At 38.7% G+C, this 12,654-nt stretch overlaps 2 protein-coding genes across 2 annotated transcripts in view; both read right to left on the bottom strand.

Moving 5' to 3' along the window:
- LOC140927696 (protein virilizer homolog) overlaps positions 1-7,248 on the bottom strand; it is a 37,134-nt gene extending 29,886 nt beyond the window's left edge. Inside the window, exons 1-11 of the mRNA XM_073377373.1 lie at positions 7,149-7,248; positions 5,886-5,998; positions 5,237-5,323; positions 4,601-4,649; positions 3,408-3,935; positions 2,841-2,957; positions 1,792-1,824; positions 1,669-1,698; positions 1,252-1,350; positions 716-779; positions 83-111 (exon numbers count right to left, since the gene is read on the bottom strand). Of these exons, the coding sequence (XP_073233474.1) occupies positions 83-111; positions 716-779; positions 1,252-1,350; positions 1,669-1,698; positions 1,792-1,824; positions 2,841-2,957; positions 3,408-3,935; positions 4,601-4,649; positions 5,237-5,323; positions 5,886-5,998; positions 7,149-7,223 (1,224 nt within the window). The 5' untranslated portion in view covers positions 7,224-7,248. The remainder of the gene's footprint in view (positions 1-82; positions 112-715; positions 780-1,251; positions 1,351-1,668; positions 1,699-1,791; positions 1,825-2,840; positions 2,958-3,407; positions 3,936-4,600; positions 4,650-5,236; positions 5,324-5,885; positions 5,999-7,148) is intronic.
- Positions 7,249-10,023: 2,775 nt separating this feature from the next.
- Positions 10,024-12,521, bottom strand: LOC140927692 (uncharacterized). Its single transcript, XM_073377365.1, has 2 exons — positions 11,104-12,521; positions 10,024-10,484 (listed from the first exon to the last, which is right to left on the bottom strand). Exon 1 carries the CDS (start codon positions 12,429-12,431, stop codon positions 11,442-11,444), a length of 990 nt encoding a protein of 329 aa, XP_073233466.1. The 5' UTR covers positions 12,432-12,521; the 3' UTR covers positions 10,024-10,484; positions 11,104-11,441.
- Between the last annotated feature and the right edge of the window lie 133 nt (positions 12,522-12,654).

Genomic DNA, 12,654 nt, shown 5'->3' with positions numbered 1-12,654 from the left:
AAGACAAGTGAGAAGAAAAATAACAAAATGAAAAGTTAGACTCAAGATGTCGAATTTTTAATTAGAGACAAGCTTCACATACCAAGTTTGTTTGTTGTTCATCTGGTGAAGCTAGGAAAAGAAAAAGAATATTAATTAATTATTAGAAGAGGCTTTGCATTGAAGCTATGGCTCACATGTATGCAGACCAGTGGTGAACTGTGTCATTGATTAAGTACTGATTTAGGACACTGTTTGCTATTCTTTGTATGGAAAAGGCAGTACCTTCTGCCTCATCTCCATTTTTCAGAAACCAAGGGGCAGTTGGTTGGGTCAGGAGAAACGGCGCAATGAAAGTTCTCAAACGTGAGTGGAAGAGCAGGTTCTTCTGTTGGTCCCCCAACCCAATTAATTAACTCTGGGTATCCCAGGATACCTCATTTTAAGACCTAAATTACTAGTCCACCCTGGGAGATCAAACCTGTGATCTGCTGCTCTGCAGACCAGTGGTCAGTTGTTCAAAAGGTTTATAATACTATCTACTGGATAAATCTCTATCCAGTGGATAATGCAAGTGGTTTCCCTATTTACTTATGCACTGGATAGTGTTATCTTATGTTTGAACAACTGGAGCCAGCCCTCTACCTGAGCTGTCATAATGATGAGGAACATTCATCAGACTAGTCTTCATCATCATAGACTAAGAAAGCAAAAAGGAGTTTGAGGAAGATCTTACTTGATTCATCCCCTGCTTTTACTACTGCTTTTTCATGTTCTGTGCAATCAGGAGGACTGAAAGCCTGGAAAACAACAACAATAACAACAATGACATTCTAAGAAATATAAAGACAAATCTTTAATTGGTCTGCAAGCAGCCTCAACATTGGCTAGTGGATACAAAATAAGATCTACAAATGTATTAATTAATTTTAGTAAATGCCTACCAAGGAACCTTTAAGTGACTTAAAACGTTCCACCCAAAATTCAATTTTTTTTCATAAAATTCTAAGAAATAAATAGCACTGCCTGTACGCAAAAGTTGTTCAAAATATGTGTCATTTGAGTGGTAACACCATGTGATTTTGTCTACAGATTTATAAATCACATTGATCAAAGAATCCGTTCACAATGTGATCTGGAAGTGAAAAGGTTTAACCACTTATTTGTTCTAGTTACATGCATCAAGTCTAATAACTCCACTTCCAAGCAGGCAATAACATAAGGAAACAATGGGAAATTAACAACAAAGTCATGGTTGGATGATTAACTTACAGCCAAAGGTGATAAGTCACATTGATAAGGATTGAAACTGACAGATACTGACATCCACGCATCTTCACTGTACAAATCCAGATCACTAAACTGTACATCCTGAAACAAGTCAACACCAAAATTTTATCATTCCTTTACGTTAATTACAAATTAAAATAAAATAAATGAATAATTTTTTATTAATTGATTATTAAGGGCATTTTATTAATCATCCAATAAGAGAATTTACACAAGCTCCATTTTCCTTGTAACTTATTGCATTCTTTGAGTTTTAATATCTTCCATTTTGATGTATGAAGCAGCTCCTAAAATTGAAGTGTCATAAAGTCTGTAGAGCAGAAATGGCCAGAAATGCTAATATGATACCTAAAACTAAGTTAAAACAATAAATAAAAATAATTTATTTCTTATACTCACAGCATCATCCAATGTTCCATCATCCATATCCTAAATTCAAAAAATTAAAATTTGTATTAATATAAATTTTGTATAAAAAGTCCCTACAAGGTTTTCAAAATTTAAGTCCACTTGGAAACTAACCTCTTCATCACTAAGAATCTCTTCATAGCCATCCTGTAAACAAAGATAATAAAGTGTAATGTTAAGATCACACTGGAAAAACTCTACTTGATACTGTATGACTCAAACACATTGAATGTACATGCAAAACTGTTTCCTGCCAAAATTCTCTGAGCAGGAGGAGACTTTTGACATTACAAAATCTACCATGTGAGAGTACCCACCAATGTTTACCACTCACTAAGATTTACTTTGATGCATAAAACTGTACATGTAGAGGTTTTTCTTCATGGGCAGTATAACAAATCAACTAATGAATGGTCTCTCAAAAACTAATTAATTTTGTTTCCTTTGAACCTTAACATTTCCTTCAGCTCTGTCTCAGGAGACATTCTTGAAAAACAGAATTAACTGTTTCTCTCAGGGTTGTCATCAAGTCTTTCAAAAAGGGGGCAAACAACCACCCAGGTGGCTTGACATGTTACTGCCACTTAAAAGAAAAATTAATTTTTAACAATTAATAAAAAATAATGTAAACTTGTAGCCAACAAGTTACAGCAAAGTACAGGGTTCATACAGATTTTTGGATCCAAAATTCAAGACTTTTTCCAGATGTTTTTCAAATTAACAATATTATTTCTTTTTCCAGGCTCAACATTAAATAGGTGATCAAAAGAGACCGCAAAAACACAAGAAAAAAGCTTTTTTGATGATGCATTGCAAACGTAAAGGCGAGATTGAATAAGCTTTGACCAACACACAAAAAAATTTAACTTGTTATGCACTTGTTGTAGCTTTCCAAAAAAACACACGACTTTTTACCATTTTTTCAAGACATCTCAATTTTGCAGACTTTTTCCAGGTCTGGAAAATTGCTGGGCAAATTTCAAGACTTTTTCAAGAATTCAAGAGTCTGTATGAACCCTGAAAGAAGTCCCTGAAAGCCTGGTTTAAATCTTGTAATGAGTTATTGTAATCTTGCCCAATAAAAAGTTTACACGTACGAGAAGTCAGCTCAGCAAATACAAATGACTTAAGAAAACTTTAAAAATAGCGTGTAATTTACCAACCTGGTCCTCAACATCATCCTCATCAGACATAAACAAGTTTGATGGAGACCTGTCAGGAGTAAGTGGCTCAAACAACTCATCCTGTGATTGATTCCCAGATTCCTCTTCAGCAGGTTGCTAAGAAACATTCAGACAAATTTGTCATTTTTTGAAGTCTTACTCTAAAAAACTTCACATTCTAAGGAAGTTCCGCTTTTTTAGGAAACCCATAAAATCTCAGTAAAAAAAAAACAAACAAAACATTCTATCAACTTGTGGGTAGAAAGGGACTAAGGCTATTCCCACTATACTGGATACATGAAGCTTTTCATGCTGACGCAAAAAGCTATCCAATATCGTATGAAAATCTTTAAAAAATATGATCCTCCACTTTAGAGATTGGCCCGACACAGCTTCGACCTGTTATGGAAATCCTGTTAAAATCACCATTCTTATGTGAGAACAGAGGCCCTATCTGGTATGGTTTTTGTGACGGCAAAAAAGCTACTCGGTGTGATGTAAAAAAAGCTTAAGAGAGCTACATGTATCTGCTGTGGGTTAAAAAAAACTTAAAACAATCATACAAACCTCCTCCCTGGGTGATCCTGGTGGGGTAGTTGGTTTAGCAGCAGTACTCTCACCAACAGTAGCCGTGACAGTTGTGGGTGATCTTGAGGGTGACCTTGTGACTGGTGGTGATTTCATAGGGGTCCTCTCTTTCTCCCTAATATTTCTCCTGTCATCCCTTCCAGACAAATGGTCCTCATACTTGTCCCTAGAGTCTGACAGTCTCTCAGAAGTTCTTTCACTTAAGCCTCTCTCACCAATGCCAGAGCCAAAAGGCCCTCTTTCAGCACTCCTTTCTCTTCTCAGTGGTCTCTCATGAGCTCTTTCAGCTCTTTCTGGGACTCGTTCAGAAGGTACCTTCTCAGATGCCTGGTCCATTCTTTCGGAATCTCGCTCGGGATGCTTTGGTTCTACTTTAATAACTGGCCTCTCCACTCTTGGTTCAGGGCGTGGCTCTTGAGGACGTTGGTTGACATCGGTAAAGAAACCATACAAGCTAATGGTGATTCTGTTGTACCATCCACGCAACACAACAACATCAGTGGCACCCTGACGACAATATAATGTCCAGTCAAAATAACAAGTTTAACTTGTCAAATAAAGAAATTCCATACTGATGAAGTCTCACTACCCAGATGCAGGTAGTATTTCTCATTACTTGAAGCAAATTTCCCTTGCCGCTCGGCAAATTGGAAGCACTACCCAGATCTGGGTAATGACATGTCATCAGTATGGAATTTCTGTACTCGTTCCTCCAGGGGCGGATTCAGGTTTTTTCTTAGAAGGAGTGCACCACTAAGAAACTACCATTTTTTTTAACTACCATTCTTATGGTGTTTAACATAAATTCTTCAACCCTGTCTCTTGTGTTACTTCAACACCAATAAACCACAAAGACAAGTTTTTTTTTGGTGATATCCAGTTGTATTAGAAAGCCTCAGGTGATCTCGGGGGGGGGGGGGAGGGGGTGGTGCACACCTCTTACACCCTCCCCCTAGACCTGCCCCTGTCCTCAGATGTCATTTCATGGGGGAACCAGTGGTGGCATTGAATTGGCTTTTTGTCAGGCTATAATTCGGGCTAACCACCTGATTTTTCTTTGGGAAAGACTTTGCTAATACGCCGATGGAAAAGAAAGATGGATTGCTTTTGAACCAGCCTGAAGAAAAAGAAAAGCAAGAGAAAGAAAAGAAAAATTCTCAAGTACAACTCACCTTAGAATTTGTAACCATCTGGAAGTTGTTTGGTTCTTTGTATTCAAGTCTATGTTGGAAAATAGTTAAAAGTAATAAGAAAACACATTCAGAGTAACTTGAGAAAAATTTTGTTATCCACTAGTCCTTCGGATAAGGGCTTAATTAAATTCAGTTGTCCGAAACCTAAGAGTTTTTGTCCAAATGGTTTTGCTCGAGACTTGAAACTCAAAAACAGTCGGCCCAGTCTGGTGACTAAGGCCAGGTTCCTAAGCCTGAAATGGAGCGAAACAAATGAGGCGGCCGTGGAATGGCGAAGTTAAAAGGAATATTAATTTTGACCTTAGTTTGTCAAGTATGAGGTTTGCTTTTATAACTATAAGATAAATTTCAGTTCCACTCTAATTTGAAGTCAATTTTCAACTGTCTCTGTATTTTTTCTAATTAAAAATGTGCTTGTCCCATAGACAACTCATGTCAAAGGTTAATATGTCTGAACTAAATCAATTGGACATAGGTTATGGTGTACCCTGATATAACATAGAAAAATAAATGGACACTCTCTACACAACTAACATTGCTTTTCCATGTCCTAAAACAAGCCTTAATTTGTATTCAGAGAAAAACACAAAGGAAAGAGCAAACGAAAGCACTTACTGGCCAAGTCTTTCAAACACCACATCTGAAGGTCGGTCAAGATTACGAATGAACAGGTCCAGCTTAAAAGATGGTGGATGGGTTTCCCTACAAGAAATAACAAAAAGAAAGAAAAAAACAGCATATTGGTCAAATAAACCTTTGGTACATATGGCTAGAAAAGGTTTCGCATGACACTAAAATCAGTAAATAGCCATTAACACTGTATTATATTGTGTGGGTAAAAATCTGAAATTTTTCAAATTGATTATTGTTCATTCACCAACTGTTTTAATGGAGTACGTGTAAAATACAGGTAAAAGGTGTACTTCAGGTATTAGAAATTCATGGGTGATTGGGCATATCATTACAGCATGAATTATAGGCAAAGTAAGGATGTGCTTAAACAAGACGTGTGAATATCATAAAATAATATTAAGTACTAACCATGCACATATCAAAAAAATAGAAGAACCTGTAAGGAACTACAGATTGAATGATGGAGACTTGTGAGATGGTTCTAACTTTTGAGTCTGTGACGGAAAAATAATATCCCATGGTGTGACCATTCAAATCAAACCTTCTCAGCAGTTCTTTCACATGGTATTGCTTCTTTAATACAGGTACACTGTATGTAGTTCTAACTTTTAAGTTGCAAGATTTCACATACCCCATTTTGTCCCTTTCGCTGACTGCGGCATGGACCCTGTGTCCAGCAGGTATCACTCTTACTTCCTGAATACATACAGGCCTTGGAAAGCTAACTAAATCCAGATGCATTTCCTATAAAGTAGTGGAGGCAATAAGAAAAGTATATTGCAGGTTTATTCTGTTCTCATTTTGAATCAGTATTTAACTTAGTCTGATTCAGATTTTGGTTTGTTTTCAAGCTCTAATTACTCATAGAAGTCTAAAGAAATTCTGGTTTAACCTAAGCACAGATTTACAGCAAAATTCGTTGTATTGTGCTGCACATATTGCAAACTTCAAAGGGATTTTGGGTTTGTCTGTTCCGTAAATCATTTTAGTGAAGGCGGGGTTAATGCACATCACAATGTAACGTACTCGCCCAGCTTGACTGAGAATGGCTCTAGACTGCTCAAGAATAGCGAAGGAAATGGCTAAGGTGAGTGGATTTTTTGTCAAATGAAGGAGGCAGGCGTTGCTTTCTTCTAGCAAGTAACAGGAATAAGAAACAAGGCTGTGCTCTAAGAAAAATTGAAAGGAGCCCAGTGCTCTAAAACTGTAAAATCTGGGGCCCCCAGCATATGATTCGTATGAAAAATCTGAGATTTTCTAGTCGCCCGAGGGCAAAAGTTAGGCGCCAGGGGCCACCAGGCTCTACCAGAGCACAGCCCCACTGAGAAAGACCAGAAAAAACTGCGAAGCAAACTTAACTGATTACTGCCCAAAACAGGATGATCACAAAGCAACAAACCTTGAACCATGAAACAAACAAAATGGATTGAAATCCACCAATCACAAATCACAAACCATAGCCTTTCGAACTCGTGCAAGGTAAACATGTGTTTTCTAACACAAGAACCCAGCGAATTTCGCTGTCAACTTCAAAACATACATTAAAATTTTGCTAACTTGAATGTCATAAAAGGAAGAAAGGAGCCCTGTATTATATTCTGTAGTTACATTGTATGCCAAAGACCCTAATTATGTAGTTATGCCAGAAAGGTCGTTTCAAAAATTCGGTCCTATGAACTTCTGACGTGGATTAACATTAACATGTAAGCATGCAGCTTTGAATTCGTCTTTGCTCTGTTTGCAAACTTAATAACCTGACGCACACTGCAACGAGAAACTTACACTGTGAACTTACAAATTATACTTGAACTAATTACTTGCTATGACCGTAGAATTGACGTGGAAATCATACGTGCATTTCCATTACACACTCAAAGGCCTAATGTTACTTTACCTCATTTTCTGGGTGGCTAAAAGTGTCACAAAATAACAAGACGGGCTCCACAACTTCAGGCAGAATGGCCGCCATATTGTTTCTTTTCACCACAATCCCCCGCGGCCATCCCTCGCGCTCAGAATGAGTGCCGTCATGTAACACGTATGAACCGTACCACAAAATATTAGAGCTCTTAGGCCAGCTCATATTTCTTTTTTGGTTGGGTTTTCTTTGCAGTCAAGTCTCTTCTCATACTCTTCTGCGAATTACGGGAGTCTTGAAAAATTTGCTATTAGTAATGTTCAAATTTTAATACTTATATCGAATGAGGGCTACCAAAGGGACCCATCACTCATCATCAGGCCCCGGTTGTTCAAACTTTGGATAGCCCTATCCATCGGATAAATCACTATCACCAGTGGATAAGTACCTTATTTATTCAATTAGCCGCCCTGGGCACTTATAAAATATTTGGACCTTGAGAGGGGGCGCTTATTAAGTTTTCACCATTTTGTGTAGTGTGTTTATTTTGCAACAAAACAATAAATACTAATAAAAACCAAAAACAAAAAAAAACAGCGAAGAGTAACAAAGCAAGGTTTCTGTGACATACTCCAAAGAAAACTCCCTCCTTGGGAAGTCTCTTATAAGTATTTATTCAATTTCAATCTCAATGTCACTCAAGTGGGTGGGGTGGGGGTGGGCACTTAACTGAGTTTGATTGGGAGGAGGAGAGGATGGGCACTTATCAACTTTTTCTGCCTTTAGGATGGGTGCTTATTCAAGGTGGGGGCTAATTCAAGGTTGGGCGCTTATTCGAATAAATACAGTATTAGGGAAACAAATTGCCCTACCCAGTGGATAGATTTTTATCCGGTGGATACCGTTATCCAATGTCTGAACAAGCGGGGCCAAGAGCCTGTATTATATTGTTGAACATTGAATGTCTGCTGGTAATTATGTCAAAATCCAACCAATAAACTCTCACTCCGATCTTCTGCCCTTTATACCAGGTTGGAGGAGGGAAGAGGGGTACTGAAGTATATTTCACAAAAATAAGAGAATTTGGATCTAGAAAAGGGTATCATTTCCAAGGAACCTGGCCCCAGTTGTTCAAAACCTGGATATCCCTTTCCACTAGATAAATCTCTATCCAGTGGATACGTATTAGGGAAACCAATATTACTGTACTACGCACTGGACAAGATATTTATCTGGTGGATAGCTAGCATTATCCACCTTTTGAAGGCCCCCTTTTGAACAATTGAGGCCTGATCAGTTAGTTGAAGATTGTAGTCTAGATTAGGGAAACTGGGAATTTGCACTCACAAAAATAAAATCTGCAAATCTAAATTTACCCATGACATCAACCCTGCATAGACCTCAGTATTTTCTGGAAAATAGGAACGGAATTTCACTTCTGGTTAAGCCCATCTGTTAAACAGCACTGAAATCCTTGTTCTGAGCCCCCACCTGTGTACCAGGGTTTGAGTATACGCTATGACTGGCCGTTGTCGATTTGCCAATCAGGTTGAGCCCACTGGGGCTCAGAACAAGGATCTAGGCAGTGCTTCTCCAATGTTACTAACCAGGGGAAGGTGCCAAAATGACAAACCCCACACATGACCCTCCAGAGAGTTTGCTCGCAGACTACAAAATTAATGACAAACTGAAGAAACTGTGAAAGGTTTGAACCCAGGAGTCATTTCAAAAGTGGGCCGAGTTTGATTGTCTGTGTGAATGTAGTCCTGAATAGGACTGTTGTTGACAGACAGTGACCGACACTTCGACAACCTGTGCGGTAGTCATCTTCAGAGTCAAAGTGAGTTGTATCAAGTCAGTTGGTGGTGTTATACTCTGGTTACTGATCTGATTGGTCAATTACATTGCGATGTTATTGGTCGTCTGTCAGTTAAGCCTTGATGTGATACAACTCACCTTGACTCTGAAGATCACAACCGCACAGGTTGTCAAAACGTCACTGTCAACAACAGTCCTATTCAGGACTACATTCAAGTGGACGCTCAAATTCAACCTACTTTTGAACTGAAGAAAGTAGCACGATCAGGTTGCAAGGATGCTCATGCCCATAAAAACAATGAACTGATGACAAAACTGAACCGTACCTCTCATTTACTTTTTCATTTTTCAGTGCTTCAGTGAAAAGGGTTAACCAGGCAAACACCCCCTAATATCTCTCCACGAGTATTGATATAACCAATCATGTGTCACTGTCATACGCCTGCACTGGTGAAGTCCGTCTGCAAAACAGTGCCAAAATCATTGGTCTAGGTCCCCACCTGTGTACCAGGATTTGAGTACACACCATGATTGGCCTCTTAAAAAAGCCACTGTCGATTTGCCAATCAGATTGAAAGGAAATTTGAGTCTGTTAAGCGCCCAGGACGAGGATTTCAGCACTGCTTTGCAGACATTACTAACCGGGTTAAATTACATCTGCGATGCAGGCCGTCATGTTTGGAGACTGGTAGGAAAATATCAGTGGGCCTAAACAGGAGTAAATGGTAAAAGCCTTTAATACTCTTCCCATCTCATCTGTTTTCAACCCGACTTTTAGAAGGAATGACTTACCCAGAGTTAATAGTTTACCTTGGACAGCTTTTACACACACCCTGCATGACTCTTCATTCCAAAAAGCAGTCACTAAATAGCAACAAGGAAAAGCCTTTTCCTCAGGCAGTGGTCGAGACATATTACATGAAGTATGTTGGTGTGGCTTTCAAATTGAATACCCATTGCAAATCAAAGGTTCTTCTGAATGTACTCAAAATGGATTAATTTTGGGATTAACTTTTACCGTCAACTTCGGACACCCTCATTTACAAAGTTTAAAACAACTCTCTTTATCACACCAAGAACCAACACAAAAAAATACAAGTTACATTTTCTCCTTTTCAACTTTTTAATATAAACATTATTTACAAATATATACTTTCATTTTTCCTCGTTTTCATTTCTACTATTATTTTTTTTATTACAAACATTTTCTGGATTGTTTCAAAAGAAGACACCTCCAATAAAGTTGCATTTATGTACAAAAGATGTGCTACATGGATCTTTGAGTAAGGGAAACTTGAGTAAAGCAAGTTTAATACATGGCAAAAAAGGAACAAAATGATTACATCATTTCCAATTCTTTGGTTAAAAGTTTCAATTAACCATTTTATCTTTAAAGTTAGGGGAAGGATAACAATGGCATCTCAGTCATCTTGTTCTCAGCAACATCTTCGTCCGCACACCATCTTCTATAGCTAAAAGACTAACCTTATTGATTACCTACATACAGTAGTCCAGTAGGGGCTCTCCAAAGCCTCATTGACATGGCTGAAGCAGCTTTATTTGCATGAAAGGAAAAACGACTGTTTGTCAGTTACAATGTTTCTTTGGATTGAGGAATAAAACTTGACCTTTCAAATAGTTAGACAAGTTTTCTAACATGGGTCAAGGATGAGAGTGCTGGCTTTGGGACTTTTGCTTGGTTTGTGAAACAGTAGAAAATAATGTGATATGTTTACAAAGGACCAAGGCAAAATCAAGATCATGTTTCAAGGAGCAATACAAAAAACAAAATATTATAAGAAAAAAAAAACATTGACAAGAGTCAAAGCCAGTATGGTATACTGTGAGTAAAAAAATGGCCACAAGCTTACATGACCAAAGCACAGCTGTTTTAAGACTTGTAAACAATAATTTTTTATTGTTTGCCACGTGTACCCAGAAGGCAACAAGAAAGCACAGCACAACCAACCTTTGTTGAACTTTGACACACAACTTACAGATTCAGTGACTACTACCCTATGAAAGTCTACGCAGTACTATGGAACTCCTTTTACTAAATAGCTTGAATAGGCAAACTACAAAAGTTTCTTACTTAACACCTACAAAATGTTTGAAACTTGTTTAAACTTTTCAAAAGGTCAAGTTTTTATATCCAGGGAATCTGATACTTTACCATTTAGTTTTTAGAAGTCTGTTCTGTGCACTGTTGACAATAACTTGCCGTAGGTACTTCCATCTTGATCTGCACCTGAAAAGGAAAAAGAAAGACGACGAGTGCGTGCTGCCAATAACGTATGAAAATTATACTGCTTATATTGTAGCAGGTTTTTTTGGTGTTTTTTTTGCTGATGTTTTTCATCTATTTTGTCTTGACCGTGAACAAGTCGAAACCTTAGTTGGGTTCATTCCCTGTACACAACAGATGTTCCATGGCATCGGCAATGCAGTTTACTCCACTTTTAAGTATAAATATTATACTTGGCCTGTGATACCGACATTTTGTTTTCATATTTACTGCACTCCGCTTTTTGAAGCTATCATCTGACACTTTGCACAGAATTCCAGTGACACTTTGCCATGGTTCACATGGAGGCAGACACCACCAGGAGTGGTAGAATTACGGGTTCTCTTGCTGGGTGTCACTTCCACCACCTCGCTAGCTTGCCGCTTCCTGCTTCTGGTGCTGTACTTTTTCCCTTCACATGTCTTGCTTGCTGTTCCCTCTTCTTCACTCTGAGATGACTGCACAAGTGACGACGTCAAGGAAATTCCAGGGATGGCTGCAACGCTCTTTATCAAGAGTGAAATCGTACTCTCATTGGCCAGCACACTGCGAAGATATTTCACCTCATCTGAAAGCTTTCTGATCATGGTGGTCATTCTTTCGTTTCGAGTTTTTAATGTCCTGTTCTCCTCTTGTAACTTTTTAGCATCATTCTCAAGTCCTTCTACGTATTTTTTCTTCTTTTGTCGGTTCTCCCTTGCTGCAATGGCATTCTTCTTGTTTTTTTCGATGATGGCCTGCTCCTCTTCAGACGGCAACAGTTTCTTGCCTTTTGGCAGAGCCGTTTGTACATTCGCTTTTGTGGTAGGATTAAGTACCGAGAGAGTCCCATAGCTCGCATTTATTGTTTCTTTTCCAGCTGGAGGTTCCATTGCGGGGATGTTCTCCCTTAAAAGCGCTTCCAAATCAAGGAGGTCTTCGTCGTTTAAACTGAAATCCTCCAGCTCGTCCTTCCAAGTCGAGGGAAAATCCGCCAAGAAATCTTCCATACCAGCATCCACCCCACTGTCCAGACTGTGGGTAGGAGACAACGAAGTCGATATTTCATCGCTGTAGGCTGGTTCACCACAAACGTCTATTTCCTCGTCGATCGGCAACTCTTTCTCTGGCGCCATTTTAGCTTCGTCTTCATCTACCGGCTTAGGCGGAAAATCACCGTGGAAGTCTTCCTCAAAAGGCATAACTTTGCAGTAATCGTGGTCCAAAGCAAAAGACATGTACTCTGTGCAACGTTGACTTCCTTTTCGAGGTCACTTAAGGCGATAATTCTTTTTAAGAAAGTGCTCAATCTCGACTCTACAAAAGTTCCTCGGAAAACGTATTGAAGACGTTTTGACCACGAGGAAAAAAACCAATGACGCTGAATGACGTCATATAAAAAGTGCGCAGACTCAATAATCATGTGATTTCACATGTGACCAATGGTGGTCAACCGCTGTT

Source organism: Porites lutea, chromosome 2 (assembly GCF_958299795.1).
Source record: "Porites lutea chromosome 2, jaPorLute2.1, whole genome shotgun sequence".
NCBI lineage: Eukaryota > Metazoa > Cnidaria > Anthozoa > Scleractinia > Poritidae > Porites > Porites lutea.
Note: the sequence above shows the minus strand (reverse complement) of the source record. Positions and strands in the feature narration are given on the sequence as shown.

What these genes read in the sequence shown, in the direction of transcription:
- LOC140927692 (XM_073377365.1), bottom strand. Translation starts at nt 12,431, where the DNA reads ATGTCTTTTGCTTTGGACCACGATTACTGCAAAGTTATGCCTTTTGAG.